The sequence below is a fragment of the Sorex araneus genome, chromosome 8 (genome assembly GCF_027595985.1).
Source record: "Sorex araneus isolate mSorAra2 chromosome 8, mSorAra2.pri, whole genome shotgun sequence".
Classification (NCBI taxonomy): Eukaryota; Metazoa; Chordata; class Mammalia; order Eulipotyphla; family Soricidae; genus Sorex; species Sorex araneus.
This window is the reverse complement of record NC_073309.1, coordinates 23,453,201-23,471,281: the sequence shown is the minus strand read 5'-3', so window position 1 is coordinate 23,471,281 and position 18,081 is coordinate 23,453,201. Positions and strand designations below refer to the sequence as shown.

Below are 18,081 nucleotides of genomic sequence, written 5' to 3'. Positions count from 1 at the left end.
TGTTCCTGGAAGAAGGAGCGGGACGGGTGTTGATGGGACTATTGGGAAAGGCGTGCCTGGATATAGTGACAAGGTGTCCCATGACCCACAGCCGGGGCCGCGGGCGGCATCAAGGGAGCAGCTGCGCGGGGCTCTTAGGCAACTGGACCCAAGATAGCGGCAAATCAAACCAAGCACAGGGAGACGGGGCCCGCCCGGTGCGCCCCGTGTCAGTCCTCGAGGGCGGTGCGAGCACAGGGCGGGGCGGGACTTTGCGCCCGGCTTCCTCCTCTACTATAAAAGTGAGCCGGAGCGCCCCAGGTGGCACCACTCTTTCCAAAGCCCAGAGAGCATCATCAGCATCATCTCTTCCACTGCACCTCGATCCTCGCCTCACTGCGAAATGGACCCCAAGAGCTCCTGCTGCACCGGTAAGCCGCGCCCTCTCTGGCATCGAGGATGCCCCTTCCCCAGGACGCAGAGGGAGCCAGGCGTGGACAGAGCTTTTTGAGTTGCAAGTGAAGTGACTCGTTTCCCTCCTGCAGGCGCTCTTCATGGCCAGGCTCCCCCAGCGCTTCTCTAATTTTAGACAAGAGGAGTGTCCGGGTGGTCTCCTGCAGGACACCACCCAGGAAAGGATGGGCGGGTTGCCAGGCAGAGCTGTGCCGCACGCACGCTGAGCTGCAGCATGGATGAGAGGGGGGACGATGCGTATTACATTGGGGATCACAACCAAGATCACTGAGAAATGGCTGGGTCTGGAACTGATTTCTTTCCGAGCGGGTAACCATAGGACACACCCCAGCAGGTCAGTCGCAGGGAGCTTCAGACTGCCCTTCCCGAGCTAACTGTGACTCTTGCCTGACTCTCTCCTTGTAGGTGGCTCCTGCGCCAGCACCTGCCCCAGCAAGAGCAAAGACTGCAAATGCACCTCCAGTGAGAAAAGTGAGTGCGGCTCGGGAAGGGGGGCGCAGGGCGGGGTGCGGAGGGCACCCTGCCCAGCAGCTGGAGGCGCTCTGAGACTACTCCTGGCTCTGCTCCTGGCGCAGGCTCAGTGTCCTTTCGCCTTCCCCCTGGGGGCTCTGACACATGACCTCTCTCACTTCAGGGCGGGGACCCAGAGGGCGCGTGCATGGTGCTGTGGGAAGGAGTACCAGGTGGGGTCCGCGCTGATGTCTTCCTGTTATTTCCTCCCCAGGCTGCTGCTCCTGCTGCCCCAAGGGCTGTGCCAAGTGTGCCCAGGGCTGTGTGTGCAAAGGTGCGAATGACAAGTGCAGCTGCTGCGCCTGAAACTCCGGCAGTAGGAGATGTGCTGCCTGATACTAAGAACGTTCATCTGTGGCCTGACCTGTCTGCTGCCCTCTTAAATATGTGAATGTCAATAAAAGTTACTGAGATGATTATGCCCCTGGTTCTGCTTTGCAATGAAAGGATTTTTGTGCGCCCCTGGGACTGGGTAAAGAATGGACTGGATTTGGGGGACCTTGGTGGTGGAGGATGTGCACTGGTGGAGGGTTGGGGCATCGATCATTGTGTGACTGAAACTCAAACAGGAAAGCTTTGAAACTAACTCTCACAGCGATTCAATAATAATAATAAAAACATAATAAAATAAAATTAACATTCTGAATAATAATAATAAAGAATGGACTGGATTATAGATCCAGGTGCTCCCTGTTGGCCTCGAGCAAATGCTGCCTTCAGGTTCCCTGTGAGGGCTCCATCAGCATCCAGGTTTCCTAAGCCAGAGAGATAACGGATCTCTCTCTCCGGATCTCTCTCTCCAGTCTCATGTGGATGATGCAGGAGCTCAGTCTCATTCCCCCCCAGGATTCTCATGCTTAATGGACCCTTGTCATTTAAATCATAAATTTAAATCATAAATGGAATGGCTTTTCATGTTTTCTTGGGGTACAGTCCAGCTCCACCCATGTGAGTGCTAAATGGGGGTTGCTGCTAAAACATGAGACCAGGACCAATATTTACTTAGTAATGTTAACAGATGCAAATTTTGGCAAATGAGTTTTTTTTTAAGTTGTTGTTTGTTGTTGTTTTAGGGCTACCTGGGCAATGTTCAGGGCTTACTCCTGGCTCTGCACTCAGGAATTACTCCTGGCAGTGTTTGTGGGATGCCAGGATTAAAGCCAGGTTGACCACACCCTGGGGCAAGGGTTCTACCCTCTGTACTATGGCTCTGGCCGCACAAATGAGAAATTGTATGGGAACAGTATAGAAGTCATTTTTTAATTTCATAGACAACTATCAGAAGGGGAACAAGAAATTACAAAGTCTTCCATTTTTGCTCATAAAATCTTAAAAAAAAAAACATTCAGGGCTAGAGGCATAGAATAGGCAGGAAGGCATTTGCCCTGCATGTAGACGACTGGCAGTCTTTGACACTGGCACGTTCCTACAGCATAGCCAGGAGTGACCCCTGAGAGCATTGCTGGGTATAGCGCAACCCCCATGCCCCAAATAATCAAAGGGCCTTAAGATGTTGCCTAAAGGGTAGATTGTACACCCAGGTAGGACCCTGAACTCTGTCTGCACTACATTCTAACCTGGGAGCGCAGCCCGGTGTGACCCTGGTGCCCCACAGGCCTACTTGGCCTGAGCAGGACCAAATCTGTGAGTCTGAGCCCAAGCATTGAACCATCAAGCCTGCACAGCTGACAGAGAACTGCTGGCACAAGCCCTGGGTCCCCCAAGCACTCTGGGAGGCAAAGCCTAAAACAAAAACCTTCACTATGAAACGAAAGACAGCCCCCACCTTCACTGTGGACATGTGAACCCAAATCCACCAAGAAGTTGGACACATGATTTATCATCATCCTCATAACCTAGACATGCAAGGGGGAAACCAGAAACCAGGCCAGTCCCTAAGAGTAGGTTCGTATGGCAGATTTGAGGGCTGGCACCATAATACGGGGAAATGCTTGCCTTACACGCAGCCGACACAGGTTCCATCCCTGGCAGCCCATATTTCCCCCCTCCCCAAGCACTGCCAGGAGTAATTCCTGAGTGAAAAGCCAGGAGTAACCCCTGAGCACCACTAGGTATACCCCATATCATCCCCTCCACCAAAAACAATAAAATAAAAAGGCAGGTTTGGAGCTGGAGACATAGTAGAGGGGTTAAGGCCCTTGCTTTGCATGCGGCTGGCCCTGGTTTGATCCCCACATTGTATATGTTCCCTTCAGCACTGTCAGAGTAAACTCTGAGCACTACCAATTGTGGTCCCATCCCCCCACCCATAAAGGGGCAGATTCTTGTCAGAAGAGACTGTTCCGAAACTTCCTCAAAAGAGAAATTCAAGTGGCCAAAAGGCACATAAAGAAATGATCCTACACTGCAGGGAGACACAAATCAAAACAACACTGAGGTATCATCCCACACCACAGAGACTGGCACACAGCAATAAGAACAAGAACAACCAGTGTGGGCGCGGATGTGGGGAGAAAGGGACCTCATTCATTGTTAGTGGGAATGCCTACTGGTTCAGCTTTTTTGGAAAACAGTATGGACATTCGTACAAAAACTAGAAATTGAGCTACCATATGCCCCAGCAATACCACTTCTGGAAATATATCCCAGAGATGCAAAAAATAAAAAAAAAACTCACAGTAGAAATGACATCTGCACTTGTATGTTTATTGCAGCACTGTTCACAAAAGCCAGAATCTGGAAAAAACCCGACTGCCTGAGAACAGATGACTGGCTAAAGAAACCTTGGTACATCTACACAACGGCATACTATGCAGCTGTAGAAAAGATAAAATCATGAACTTTGCTTATTAGTGAATGGACATGGAGAAATTAGTCAGAAAGAGAGATATAGACATACAATCATTGTACTCATTTGTGGAATATAAAGTAGCATAAAATGAGGCTAACACCTAAGGATAGTAGAGCAAGGGCTAGGAGGATCACTCCATGATTTGGAAGTCGGCTTCATGTGCTGAGGGAAAAAGCAGCTGGGATGGAGAAGGGACCACTAAGTAAATGATGATTGGAGGGATCGTTCGGAATGGGAGATATGTGCTGAAAGTAGACCAAGGACCAAACATGATGGCCTCTTTAGTATCTGTGTTCCAATTCATAATGCCCAAAATTAGAGAGAGAATAAGAAGGAATGTGCCTGCCACAGAGGCAGGGGGCGGGATGGGGGTGGGAGTGTCAGGAGGGACACTGGGAACAATTGTGGTGGAAAGAGTGCACTGGTGGAGGGATGGGTGCGCCATCAAATGTAACCATGAAAGTTTGTAACTGTATCTCAAGGTGACCCAATTAAAAAACAGAGAGAAAAAAAAAACAAACAAGAGGCTGTTCCAAGAAACAGGCTGGAACAAATGCGCTGCCCACAGGAGGCCCTGGCACTGATTGTCCCCAGCACCACCCGGAGCCACCCTGGGACCTCGCCGGGAGTAGCCCCCGCTCTGGGTGTGGTCCCCAAATCAAACAAACAAAAGCAGATTAAAGAAATGACCCTGCTTGTTTGCCTCCCACTGAGGTCATTGTTGAGTCAGGAGACAAAGTTTAGCACTTACTGTGCGCTGTGGGATTCCTGAGATATTTTATGTCATTTCTGCTCATATACAAAATCTAAACATCTCCACATTAAGGTTCTCCTTCCGGGTAGGTTCTCAGAGCAACCTCCGGGCCGAGTCCATGTGACTCTTAATCTCCTAAATGACTCCATTTAGACCAAATGACTCCATTTAGATCTATGTTCAGTTAATATTAAACTACAAATCTGTGCGTCGCAATGTCTATGTGGGCATTTTTCAGTGCCTGGGATTGAACCCGGGGCCTCAAGTGCCAGGCGGGCAAAGCTACATCCGTTGGCCCAAAACTGTCCATTTGCAAAGCTACACCCGTTGGCCCAAAACTGTCCATTTGCGCTTCAAGGATTCACCATCAGCATTGGAACCAACATAGAAGCTGCTCCCACCATGTGGGATGACGGAGAGCAAAGCTGACCCCACAACCCCACAGGAACTAGTGTCAGTGTCTCCCACAAGACACCCCTGTGCCATGGGGGCTGTGTCCCTTACAAGTCTCTCCCTACTTCACTGAAGCTGCCCCCCCTTGAGTTCCAGCCCCTAGTTCTGAGGTATCAGCAAAGTGATTAGGGTTGGAGGGACTTCCTGCTGTTAGTGTCAAAGTAGATTTTTCCTATGCTTGAGAGAGCTGGAGAACCATATGAAATATTTGCATACAAAACTCAGGTGCCGGGCTGGAAATTGAGGACAGTGGGTAAGGCGTTTGCCCCACACATGGCCAACCTGAGTTCAATCCCTGTGTCTTATATGGTCCCCAGAACACTGCCAGCAGTGGTCCTGAGTGCAGAGCCAGGAATAGCCCCCAAGTCCTGAGCATCACCAGGTGTGGCCTAAAAATGAAAACAAACAACCCCTCCCTCGACACACAAACAACTTCAGATGCTTAAAAAGATAAAGTTTATTATGCAGTTCAAACACATGAGTCTGGTCCCCTGTGTACAATGTCCCTTGCTTGCTTTTCTCCTCTCTCTCTCTCTCTCTCTCTTCTCTCCCTCTCTCTCTCCCCCTCTCTCCCTCTCTCTCTCTCTCACTCACTCACTCACTCTCTCTCCCTCACTCACTCACTCTCTCCCTCTCTCTCTCTCACTCACTCACTCACTCTCTCTCCCTCTCTCTCCCTCCCTCTCTCTCTCTCTCTCTCTCTCTCTCTCGGACTACCATGTCCTTTGTCCTCCTTGTCACCTCCAGTGATCTGGTCTTGTTGCTACGCTGGCCCCCTGTCACCTATGTCTCCTTGCTGGGCTTACTGCTGGGTAGCTGGGCCTCTCTGGACCATACCCCAAGTACTTCCTGTCACCTCAACCTTCCTTAGTCTCTGGCCACGGTGAGAACATGTGGCTGAGATTCCTGTGCTCTGTACCTCGTCGCTGCCCCGTGTCTGGGGATAGAAGCCCTGCCTGGGTGTAGGTGAGCAGGGCAGAGGGCGAGAGATCTTTCTTCTTCCTGTCCGTGCACTTTGTGTCTGTGTGTTTCCTTAGCCATCCCATCATCTGCACTTGATTCTTTTTGTTGTTATTATTTGTTTGGGGGCCGCACCCTGTGATGCTCAGGGCTTATATTCCGGATCTGTGCTCAGGAATCACTCTGGGAAGTGCCCGGGGGTGATATGGGATGCTGGATGACGAGGCTCCCACCCAGGTCAGCTGGCAAGACAAGCAAGCACCCTACCCAAGGTACACCCACCGTGCTACGCCTCGCCTCGCCCACATCTATGCTTGACTTTGTATTGGATTCTTGCCCCGGGGAGGTATAAATGACTGGATTAGGGCAGCAGGATCGTACAGTAGGTAGGGCCTCTGCCTCACTCCTGGCAAACCTGGGTTTGAGCCACATAGGATTCCCTGAGCCCACCGAAGGGGCAGAGCTCTGAGAACAGAGCCAGGAGTAAGCCCTGAGCACAGCTGAGTGTGGCCTTCAAAACCAAAAGAAAAGAAAGAGACGGGAGTGGATTCATCAATTTATCTGTCACTCTGCCCTTCAGCCCTTCTTCTCCCCCTGAGTCCCTGACATTTCTCAGCAGGAAGAAGCAGCCTTGAGAAGGTTCCAGAGGAAGCCCCTGCTATCACCTGAATGTCTGCAGGGAGACCATGGCTTCCGCACAGCGGAGGGGGGACATGACCTAGTGGAGAGTGAGGCCTGACCTGCGTGGTTGCGGGTACCCCCCGGGGTAGCGCCCCTGCTCTTGGCCAAGGGTTTACACTGATGCTCAGTCCAGGAGAACGCCTGACCAGCAGACAAGAAAGGCCGCTGCGGGACCTGGGGACCGGGGTTCAAGACCCGCTGTGCCAAGTCAGGATTGGGTATTGGGATCCTGTCCCCAGAGCACTTCTCACTCCAGTCCTTCCCCTCTGGGTCAGTCGCACATATAATTCGGTGACCCAAAGTTAGCAGAAAAGCAGGTGCCCGCCAAGATAGCTGGGAAAGAGGAGGAGGCACTGCCAGGACCCAGGGAGAGGGTGTCCGAGGACAATCTGCATTTAGACAAAATATCACACTTGATTCTTTTCAGTAGAAACATCTAGATAGTTCAAGGCGAGCCCCGAGCACCCGGCTTTCCATACTGTAATCGTGCTGGCTTGCTTTCACTGATGAGAGAGCTGGCCGATGGGGCCAAACAGCATGTGATAAGAAATGGCTGAAACCTTGCCTGACTCAGGTTCAAGGCTGTTCCTGGCGCTGAGGCTCTCGTTCTCGGGCTCGGCAGCCCTTGCAGATTCATAGAAGCTCTTCAATTTGGCAAACACGTGTGTTGAGATTTCTCCGTAAGCTCTCACCTCACCACACGCTATCCGAGCCTTCACTCCCTCCGTCAGCCGGTGCAGTGGACTGGGTGGCTGGATCTGCTTACCCAGCACTGAGGTTCTTATCACCCCGTTCTTTGAAAAAAGAGTCCTGGGTTTACAAACTAGGTCTGCTTAAAGTAGGGAGATGGGGTTAAACCCTCAGTGATCTGGGATGAAAGGGAGCACAAGACCCCTGCCACCACATCCTCACGGAAAATCGCTCCCTCTCTGAGATAGACAAAGCCCTTCCTTCCCGGGTCAGGGGGACAATGAGAGTTGGCAGTGATCACTCTGGACAAGAACTGAGTGTTGAAAGCAGATAAAGGGATACACATGATAACCTTTCGGTATCTGTATTGCAAGCCATAGTGTCCAAAAGGATGGGGGAGGGGGAAAGAGAGAGAGGGCAGGGGAGGGAAAGAGACAGACAGACAGACAGAGACAGAGACGGAGATACAGACAGAGACAGAGAGAAGAAATTGCCTGCCATAGAAACAGGTCATGGGGAGGGGGGCAGGAGGGAAACTGGGGACATTGGTGATGGGAAATGTACACTGGTGAAGGGCCAAGTGTTGGAACAGTGTACGACTGAAACCCAATTGTGAATAACCTTGTAACTGTGTATCTCGTGATGATTCAATTCAAAAAATAAATAAATGCAAAGTGTTTAAAAGCCTTCCCTTCCCTTTTTTTTAGCAGCATGGGGACCAGCTGGTCAGTGCAGGGGCAGGGCTGACTGCAGAGAGAAGGAGCCTGCTGGAAGTCACACAGCTCACAAGCAGGGGTCAGGACCCGCATGGCCCGGGCCTCTCCCCTGGCCGCAGCAGGCTGTCCTGCCCTGACTCCCCTGGACTCCAGACCCCGCCTCATTGGTCCCCCCGGAAGGGGCAGTGGGAGGGTCCAGCTATGTCCTGGCTCCTGGCTGGACACCGATTCTGAGAGCACACAGGCCTGCAGAGGGAGCCCACAGCCCGCTCAGCGCCCTCGCCTCCTGTGGAGCCTGGGGGGCGGGAGGGGGGCTGCGGAGCTGCCGTCAGCCTGCCTGAAGCCGATCTCTTGCATCACTCGCGCTGGCAGATGCCACCGGGAACATGAGGACAAAATATAGCATGTTGTCTGTAGGCTCACAATAGTGGACGTGTGAGGGGCTGGGGAGAAGGCTCAAAGGGTCAGTGCATAGACTGGAGGCTGCCTCTGACCCTGGCACCGCACGGCGGCCCCCTGGCCATCACCAGGAATGACCCATAAATCACCAAGCCATGAAGCAGCCCCTGAGTATAGCCCGAATCTCTGTCTCTCTGTCTTTCTGACTCAGTTTGACCCTCGGCACCCCATGTGGTCCCCGAGCCCCACTGGGAGTGATTCCTGACCTCAGTGCCAGGAGTCATCCCCAAACACCACCAGAGGTGACCCCCAAACCCAAAACTAACGAAGGGCAAGGAGCCCCGGGCAGAGAGCAGAACTGTGGGTTCCCCCTCTTGCTCCGTGAGGAAACTCCTCAAGGGCTGCATGAGAGGGAAACAGCCATGCCTGCTTCCTCTCGGCTCTGGGGTGCAGAAGCCGAGGTCCAAGTACCACGTTTGGTGTGAGGAAGGTGCCTTGGACACAGCAGCAAGCAAGCAGGGCACAAGCGGGCACAGGTAGGAGGTCACTGGGAGAACTGAAGGGAGGTGACAGAGACTGCACACAGGTGGCCCTGGCCCCCGCCACTCGGCACATACACAGACACACAGAGACACACACACACGCACACACACGTAGCTTCTGAGCACCTTCTCCCAGCTACGGGTGGGGGAGAAGGGTGGGTCCTGCCCTACCCTGTGCCCACAGCCCAGCTGAGGGGATCTCGGAGCCGGATCATCCGGGTGGGTGCCGGGTGGGGCAGTCTGCCCGCCTCCATCCCCATAAAGCCAGCCCCAGGCTCCCCACTTGCACCAGACCTTCCTGAGACCAGCTCGCCAGCCTCTCTCCCCGCCGCACTGCCAGATGGACCCCAAGTGTTCCTGCAGCACTGGTGAGTGACACCCTCTCTGGGACAAACAGCCCGTCCCTGGACACAGAGTGAACCTGATTTGGTACGAGCGTTAGGAACGAGTGGGAGGGACTGTCTGTCCCCCAGTCCTTCTGGCCAGCATGCTGTTCCACTTTTTTTTCTTTTTCTTTCTTTCTTCTTTTTTTTTGCTTTTTGGGTCACACCCGGCGATGCTCAGGGCTTACTCCTGGCTCTGCACTCAGGAATTACTCCTGGCGGTGCTCAGGGGACCATATGGGGTGCTGGGAATCGAGCCTGGGTCAGCTGTGTGCAAGGCAAACGCCCTCCCTGCTGTACTATCGCTCTGGCCCTTCCACTCATTTTTTTCTTCTCTCTCTCTCTCTTTTTTTTTTTTTTAGCAGGGAGGGCGTTTGATTTGGGCCACACCTGGCTGTGCCCTAGGGCCTACTCCTGACTCTGCCCAGGGATCCTAGTGGTAGAGATTAGGGACCCTCTGACAGGCTGGGGTTCAAATGGGGTTGGTTCATGCAAATGCCTTCACCCTGCGCTATCACCCTGACCCACTCTTTCTTTTAAGATTTTAAAAAATTATTTTGGTTTTGGGCTGGAGCGATAGCACAGCGGTAGGGCGTTCGCCTTTCATGCTGCTAACCTGTGTTCGATTCCTCCGCCCCTCTCGGAGAGCCCGGCAAGCTACCGAGAGCATCGAGCCCGAACGGCAGAGCCTGGCAAGCTACCTGCACGTATTGGATATGCCAAAAACAGTAACAATAAGTCTCTCAATGAGAGACGTTACTGGTGCCCGCTCAAACAAATCAATGAGCAATGGGATGACAGTGACAGTGACAGTGATTTTGGTTTTTGAGGGCCAGAACTCCAGCACTAGAGCTGTAGAGCTCAGCAGCGGGCAGAAGAGTGTTCCTGGCTGGTCTGACCCTCTGCCTCTCTCTCCTCTCTCCTGAAGGTGGCGCCTGCACCTGCTCTGGCCGCTGCAAATGCAAAGACTGCAAATGCACCTCTACCAAGAAAAGTGAGTATGACTCAGGCTCCCCAAAGAGAGGGGCTGGGGGGGTGTTCCCAGGGGACTCCTGGGATCTCTCGCTGGAGCCCAGGACAGAGCTTCTGGCATCACTGCCGCAGCGCCTGGCCCAGCCACTGAGACGGTTGCGTGCCAACCTCGAGGGCCTGGGAAGACAGACCCACCCAGAGTGACAAGGACGGCGGGAGCTGGATGGCGCTCTCCTGCCTCCTGGCGGACTGTTCTGGATGCTCTGCTTTGTTTGCCCTTCGGTGCTCAGGGCTTCCTTCTGGCTCTGAGCTCAGGGATCACTCCCAGGAGGTGCTCAGGGGGCCATGTGGGATGCCAGGGGTCAAACCCTGTACTGTCTTGTTGCTCCCACTCCCTGCCCCTTGTGCTTTTGAAGTACTTTCCGCCCAGCCCTGGGGGTGCAGCCCTTCCTGTGGGCGCAGCCTGGGGCTGGCCCCTGTGGCCGGTGCTCATGTCCCCTCCTCATCATGGGCTTTCTCTCTCACTGTCCTTCCCCTGCTGTGATCCTGTCACAGTCTCGGGCCTCGTGTCTGTCCTGGGCTCAGAGCATCTGCCCACTTGGCGGGGAAATCTGACTCGGGACTGTTGAGTTCAGAGCCCGGGGGACGGGGTGGAACTTTGCAGGGCCTGCGCTGACCTCTCTGCCCCGTCCTTCCAGGGTGCTGCTCCTGCTGCCCTCCGGACTGTACCAAGTGCACCCAGGGATGCACCTTCAAAGGGGCATCGAACAAGTGCAACTGCTGCTCCTGAGTTTGGGACGCCGAGTTGGACCCTCCTCCCTCCCAGGCGTGAATAGAGTCACGTGCAGACATGTCCCATCCTGTAGACACGGCCCGTCCCTGCGGGGCCTCAGCCCGTTCTGTGTAGCCTCCCTTCCTGTTCTATGAAGTAGGAATGAAAGTAAAAGTGTCGGCTCTATTCTGGCTCTGCTTCTTTTCTGTGCCTTGGGGGAAAGTGGACTTTGTTGCCTCTAGGCTGGTGGACAAATTGCAGCTGGGGAGAATCCCTTGGTTCTGGACGCCCTGGTCTCTGGCCTACAAAACCGTTTTTGATTCCACATACAAATCCTGGTAAACACCGGAGCTGCAAAGTTATTGAGGACAATGAGAAGGAGTGACCTATGACAAGTTTGCTGAAGGCTGTTCCTGGCACCCTGGAAGCCGTTCAGTCTGTCCCGGGTGTGGACCATCCGGAGGAGTGGTACTGTCCACGCCTCCCCAGGGACCCAACCCTCGGCTCACCCAGTGCCTCCCACGGGACCCCAACACAGTGTGTGATCTAGCTCCAAATGTGGGCACTCCTCCTAGGTCAGGCTGAAGCCTGCCCTCCTCCGAGTCCCAGCCCCGGGTCCCCGAAACCAGCAAAGTGACAGGGATTTGGGGCGAGGGCGTGTCACTGAGAACTGGCGCAGGGCGGCGCCCGGGTGGGTCTGCGGAACAGGCGGTGTCGCTTTAGTTTGAGGGTGTGGGAGTGTTTTATGAAGGAGGAGGCGGCCCCAGCACAATTTATAATTAATCCCGACGGTTAGTCCCGTGGGCTATTGGCTGAGGAATTATTTGATGTTCGATCCTGGAGAGCCTGGCCCCGTGCTCAGGACCACGCTTGCCGTGGCGGGCGGGGTCTCAGCCTTGTGCCGAGACACGGGCTTGGGTGTTGGACCACCCGGAGGCTCAGCCCAGCCCAGAGAGCTGAAACTCTCCTGGCCACTGGAAGGAGACCCTGCCTCTCTGGGAATTAAGACAAGGAGACCCCCGCCTCTGGGAGTTAAGACAAGAGAGCTTTGTCCCCAGGCTCATGATGGTCACTCGGCCACACTCGCATTCATGGAGGGAATTCTGCTTTATCTGGGAGTGCCCAGGGCTTACTAGGGCTCTGCACTCAGGATCACGCCTTCCTTTCGGGGAGGGGCAAAGGGATTCCACACCCGGCGATGCTCAGGGCTTACTCCTGGCTCTGCACTCCTGGTGGGATCACTCCTGGGGGGCTCACAGGCCATGTGGGATTCCAGCGAGCAAACCTCTTCGGTCGCCTTGCGCATGGCAAACACCTTACCTGCTGTGAGGTGCTCCTGCCCCTGGCTTCCGTCATCACCCTGGATGTCCTTTTCTGAGGATCCCAGGTGGCAGGACTGTTTTGATCGCCTCAGCATGAGTGACAGTGACTGGGTGTGAATTGATGACCTCACACTGGCCTCAGCTGGGGGCTGGCGCATTCGTGCAGCAGATTGGGCACTTACCAGTTCAATCCCCGGCTTTCCATATGGTCCCCTGTGTGCTGCAAGGACTAACCCCTGAGCATCACCAGGTTTGCTCCCCCCAAACAAAAAAGCTGTCCTCAGTTTAAGCCACTGAATCACCTGTCGGGCCCCAGAAAACTCCTTTGAGAAAAGGCTCCTTGGAAGCAGTGCTCTGTTTTGGGTACAGACTGACTGTCATCTTGGTAACTGAAGGTCTGGGGGTGGGGGGAGGAGGGCATGTCCCTTGTCCTAGGTCTCCAGGATAATACTGCTGCAGTACTGGCACGGGCACAAGGCCTTCCCCATCACTGGTGCACTTTGTTCTGCGTGGGAGTCAGGATCTGCACAGAGAGGTGAATAAATTTGCCCAAGGCCACACAGCTCACAGCCAGGCTTCCAGAACCGCTCTGCACTGGCCTCTCCCCTTGGGGAAAGCTGTCCTGACTTCTCTGGACTCTAGACCCAGCCTCACTGCTCCCCCTGCAAGGGGCAGTTGGAGGGTCCAGCTGTGTCCTGGCTCGACAGCTGGACACTGATTCTGAGAGCACACAGGCCTGCAGAGGGAGCCGGAGCCTAGGGCTGATAGCGCCTCTCACAGCAGTGCTGGGCCAGGACTCAGGGTCCGGGTCCCTCCTGAAAGCCGTGGGGACAGGGGCCAGCTGCACTCAGCCTTCAAGAGTCAGCCCCTCCCCATACCTCACCACCCACCCACACCCCCCCCACACACATCAGAGTCATACACACACATACATACACACACATATACCCTGTCGCACACACATACCACTACACACACACATACATACACACACATATACCCTGTCATACACACATACAGCCATACACACACATACATATATACACATATAACCTGTCGCACACACATACACACATACTGCCATACACACACATACATACATATACATGTACCCTGCCTCCCCACACTGCCATACACACACATACACACACATATATACCCTGTCTCACACACACACACACACACACACACACACACACACACACACACATACACCACCATGTCACTCTCTGAGCTCCTTGTCCTCTACAGTGAAAGAGGTAACATGGCATTAACATTATTTCAATTAGTTAATTTTTGATAATTGACTACTAAAATAGGACCTGCTCACTCATTATCGAGCATCGATATAAGGCTTGTCTCAACAATACAAACGCTGGTGTGGGTTTGTGTTTTTGCTTTTTGGCCACACGTCACAGTGCTCAGGGATTACTCCTGGGCTCTGTGCTCAGGAATCACTCCTCGCAGTGCTCGGGGACCCTATGGGAGGCCAGATACTGAGCACGGGTCGATGTGCGAGCAAGTACCCTCGCACTGTACCCTCGCTCTGGTCCCCACAGCACAGATGCCGACACCGGAGCAATACAGAGGTCACAGTGTCCCCTTGTGGGGGTGACATGCAAACTCATGACATTACCCCAAAAGTTTAATGGCCAGAGAGTTGAAGGACGTAGAGGGTTAAGTGTAGGTCTCACATGTAGGAGCTGCAGGTACCGCCCCTGCCACCGCATGCTTCCCGAGCACTGCCAGTTGTGCCCCCTAAACGCAGAATCAATGGTGGGCCCCCCAGTACCACTGGGTGCAGCAAAACAAAGAAACCCCAAGGAATGAGCACATGAGCACGACAAGTCACACAGTGAGTAAGCGGAAAATATCTACTCTAGTATGTTCCCATTCATGGCCCAGAGATACACCAGCCAGGGGACACACCCCACTGAGTCACCTGCACCGTCCCCGTCAGCCAGGCGAGCACGGGGCAGCCTGGAGAAACCTAAGGATTATTCCTCTCTCCGCAAAATAGAGCCCATAACCAAGTAATAAAGAAAGCCGGGAAATGGGCTGCAAAGCTACACCAGGGGTTAAGACACTTGCCTCGCATGCAGCTGACCTCGGTTTGGTCCCAGGCTTCCCATACAGTCCCTGAGCACTGTCAGGAGTGATCCCTGAGCGCCCTTAGGTGTAGGCTCAAACTGCCGCCAAAGAAAGCCATGCATGACAGACTGTCCCCCCATACAGAAGTAAAAGTAGCCTGCCACTTCTGCTGACACTTGCCACAATGTTCGGTGTGTATTTTCTATCTCTCTTTTTAATTTTTTGGCCTTTTGGGTCACACCTGGTGATGCTCAAGGACTACTCCTGGCTCTACACTCAGGAATTACTCCTGGCAGTGCTCGGGACCATACAGGATGCCAAGGATCGAACCAGGATCGGCTTCATGCAAGGCACACGCCCTACCCACTATACTATTGCTCTGGCCTCAGTGTGTGTTTTCTCTAAGAAATTCATATTTTCTAAATATTTTTATGGTACATACCAAACAAATCTTCATCCACCATGAAAATAACACAGAAGGTCCCATGAAATCATACGTACGTTCCCCCTGCATCGCTGTTGTTTGTTCTGGGTGTTGGAAGCGATGCTGGGCGCAGCCCCGGGGCCCAGGGAGCCTGTCATGGACGTCCTCTGTCCCTTGCAAAGTGGCTAGAAGCACACCCGGGGCACCTCTTTCCAGGCCTGTGCCCCAGCTTCCTCTCTGACGCTGGAGGAAGGCTGCCATTGTGCCCACAGGGCCCTGGGGTGTTGGCTCAAAGGCTGACCACATGCTTTGCAAGAGGGAGCCCCAGGCTTTGATCCATGTGGTCTCCTGAATGCCACCAGGAGTGACCCCCGAGCACAGAGCCAGGGCTAGCCCCTGAACATCACCAGGTGTGCCACGCCCAAAAGAAAACCCCAAAACAGTATCAAAGAAAAGTGCTCGTAAGTAGTATTCTCCTATAGGGCTGGAGCGAGAGTACAGCGGGTAGGGATTTTGCCTTGGCACACAGTCAACCTGGGTTCGATTCCCAGCATCCCATATGGTCCCCTGAACACTGCCAGGAGTAATTCCTGAGTGCATGAGCCAGGAGTCACCCCTGTGCATGGCCAAAAGGTAAAAAATAAATAAAATAAAAAGAACAAAAACAAATCCTGCCATTTGCATTTGCACGCAACCCCTGGGTGCTGGGGGTGCCAGGAGGGGGTGCACGCTACAATGGGGGAGCCCAAGTCAGGACAGCACTGGGAAAGGTGGTGTGGCAGGACCGAGTTCCCGGCGCACTGTGCAAGGGGCAGGGGCAGGTAGGGACGTGTGCTCGGCTGGGAGCCCGGGGCAGCGGGCCTGGGTGTGCAGGAGCCAGCCCCACCAGAGCCCAGTCTGTGTGTGTGTGTGTGTGTGCATGCGTGCGTGTGTGCATGCATGCTGACTCAACCTGGCAGGGGCGTTTGAGGGGCTGGCCCTTGCACCCCGGGCCGCCTCCTCGGCCTATAAAGGGAGCTGTTGGGCTTGCGGCTGTGCCTCATCTCCCACTGACCCGCCGCAGTTTCTTTGCTGGTTGCCTGGAGCCCCAACGCAGCTCTCTCGTCATGGACCCCAACTGCCCCTGCTCCACTGGTAAGCACCTCGGGCTCCGGGCGGAGGGCCCCTGGCCCTGAGTCTCCAGGCCTGAACTGCTCCTCTCAGCTCCTGTGGTCTCTCCCTGCCTTCCTTTCTCCTTTGGGCTTCTATTTCGGCCATCAGGGGACTCCCGAGGGGCCTCCTGCTGTCCCCCAGACCCCTCTGTCAGCCAGAGGCTGCTGGGCTGCGACTCGGTGCTCTGTCCAGGTCTCTGAGCTGCCAGACTTGATGGCAGGGTGGGGGGCATTGCCACTTTGGGGTTCAGGAGCTCAGACTCGGCTCCAGCGCTAGCGGACCTGGCTGTGATCTGGAGAACAGAAGCTTCGAGAGCAAGAAGGCCAGGAGGCTCGTCAGATCCCCGTGGGAAAGAGCGGGCGCTCGGGGATACAGTGTTGCCGCTGCAGCTCTGCTCCCAGCGTGCCCTGCCTTCTCTCTCCCTGCAGGCGGCGCCTGCACCTGCGCCGGCCCCTGTAAGTGCAAAGACTGCAAATGCGGCTCCTCCAAGAAAAGTGAGTGTGGCTCCCAAAGCAGGGGGGGTGCGGGGGGAGCTGGGCAGGGGCTGGTGGGGTGGGGAGACCCTCAAGCTCAGGACAGAGCCGCTGGCATCAGTGCCTCCACATCTGGGTCTGACCAGAGCTGTCGAGATGGCTGAGTCCCAGCTTCTCACAGCGCGGGGAAACTGAGGCCCCAAGGGAAGAGAAAATGGCCCTTGGACGGCACCAGAAGCAGAACTGTGTTCCTTCCCTTGGGTGCATTTTCTTTTCTTTTTTTTTGCTTATTTTTTTTGGGGGGGTCACACCTGGCAATGCACAGGGGTTACTCCTGGCTCTGCACTCAGGAATTACCCCTGACAGTCCTCAGGGGAACCATATGGGATGCTGGGAATCGAACCCGGGTTGGCTGAGTGCAAGGCAAACGTCCCACCCGCTGTGCTATTGCTCCAGCCCCCTTGGGTGCATTTTCTAAACCCCGTGGAGCCCGGGAGAACTTCGTGCCCATGAACCTGGTGGCCGCGGGGGTCTCTGGGACCCGCCGACGCCTCCCTGGAGAGGGAGCTCGGAACTTCTGTGGTTCTGTCTGGCAGGTGGCTCTGCCCTGGTCTTGGGGATCCTTTAGCTGCATGGTTCTGGGCGGGGAGGGGCGGGCAGGGCAGGCTGCCCGCCTTTGCCCTGCCTTGATCTCTGGGCACTCTGTCCTCTCCGGGGCTGGGGTGGGGCCGGGAAGCCTCTACCGCGTGGGCAGGCCCGAGCGTGCCACGCTGAGCTCAGGTCTCCGCACTGCGGGCGGGACCGGCGTGGGACCTGCGTGTGGGGAGGGATAGTGCCCGCGGGGTCCGCGCTGACGTCCGTCTGTCCTCTCCTCCCCAGGCTGCTGCTCCTGCTGCCCCGCGGGCTGTGCCAAGTGCGCCAAGGGCTGTGTGTGCAAAGGGGCGCCGTCGGACAAGTGCAGCTGCTGCGCCTGAGACGGGGCAGGGTGGGCCTGCTCGCAGCTGTGTAGGGGGGAGGGAGCACACGCCCCCCCCAGGGGTTTGCACCACATTCTATTTTCTACCGCCGACTTGAATGACAATAAACCCTCTAGAGGATTCTTTCTCCAGTGCCTTGTGATGTGTTGGGAATGTGTGGGACCCGGTTCCAGCAGGGGAGAGTGCTGGGGGACCAGGGCAGGCACGGGGGTCACTTCCGGCCTGACCTCGCTGTGCTTTGCAGTTTCCAGCGCCACAGCTGGTGCATGTGGCCACCGCCAGAGAGTTTCTGGCCCCTGCACTTTTGGTGTCAGCGTCACTGCCCGGAACCTCTACTGGGGCCCCTGCTCCCCTCTGGGTGCTTGCCAGGGGATCCCAGTGGAAGGGGCCTGGGGCGGAGAGACGGGGGACACCCAGCAGGGTCCCGAGTGGCTGAAACCAGATGGCCGCGGCGAGCATGCACGAGTCCGAGCAGGGGCCTCAGCCCAGGTGGCCGAGGGACCTTGCCAACGGCAGCGACAGCTGAAGAGAAGGCCCGGAAGTGG

The 18,081-nt window shown here is 55.1% G+C and overlaps 2 protein-coding genes across 3 annotated transcripts; both read left to right on the top strand.

Moving 5' to 3' along the window:
* Nucleotides 1-267: 267 nt before the first annotated feature.
* LOC129406773 (metallothionein-1L-like) lies at nucleotides 268-1,382 on the top strand. The gene is made up of 3 exons (XM_055145533.1): nucleotides 268-410; nucleotides 859-924; nucleotides 1,178-1,382. The coding sequence occupies exons 1-3, from the start codon at nucleotides 383-385 to the stop codon at nucleotides 1,267-1,269; spliced, it is 186 nt and encodes a 61-aa protein (XP_055001508.1). The 5' UTR covers nucleotides 268-382; the 3' UTR covers nucleotides 1,270-1,382.
* A 7,928-nt stretch (nucleotides 1,383-9,310) lies between these two features.
* Nucleotides 9,311-17,533, top strand: LOC101545007 (metallothionein-1). 2 transcript variants are annotated; one of them, XM_004600653.1, is made up of 3 exons: nucleotides 9,311-9,338; nucleotides 10,282-10,347; nucleotides 17,439-17,533. In XM_004600653.1, the coding sequence occupies exons 1-3, from the start codon at nucleotides 9,311-9,313 to the stop codon at nucleotides 17,531-17,533; spliced, it is 189 nt and encodes a 62-aa protein (XP_004600710.1). The 2 variants fall into 2 exon arrangements, with proteins under 2 accessions (XP_004600710.1, XP_012788242.1); XM_012932788.2 differs by lacking the exons at nucleotides 9,311-9,338; nucleotides 10,282-10,347 and adding exons at nucleotides 15,997-16,068; nucleotides 16,515-16,580.
* Nucleotides 17,534-18,081: the final 548 nt, after the last annotated feature.

What these genes read in the sequence shown, in the direction of transcription:
- LOC101545007 (XM_004600653.1), top strand. Translation starts at nt 9,311, where the DNA reads ATGGACCCCAAGTGTTCCTGCAGCACTG. An exon ending in CAAGTGTTCCTGCAGCACTG is followed by an intron (nt 9,339 to 10,281) that starts GTGAGTGACACC and finishes TCTCTCCTGAAG; the next exon opens with GTGGCGCCTGCACCTGCTCT. An exon ending in ATGCACCTCTACCAAGAAAA is followed by an intron (nt 10,348 to 17,438) that starts GTGAGTATGACT and finishes TCTCCTCCCCAG; the next exon opens with GCTGCTGCTCCTGCTGCCCC.
- LOC129406773 (XM_055145533.1), top strand. Translation starts at nt 383, where the DNA reads ATGGACCCCAAGAGCTCCTGCTGCACCG. An exon ending in CAAGAGCTCCTGCTGCACCG is followed by an intron (nt 411 to 858) that starts GTAAGCCGCGCC and finishes CTCTCCTTGTAG; the next exon opens with GTGGCTCCTGCGCCAGCACC. An exon ending in ATGCACCTCCAGTGAGAAAA is followed by an intron (nt 925 to 1,177) that starts GTGAGTGCGGCT and finishes TTTCCTCCCCAG; the next exon opens with GCTGCTGCTCCTGCTGCCCC.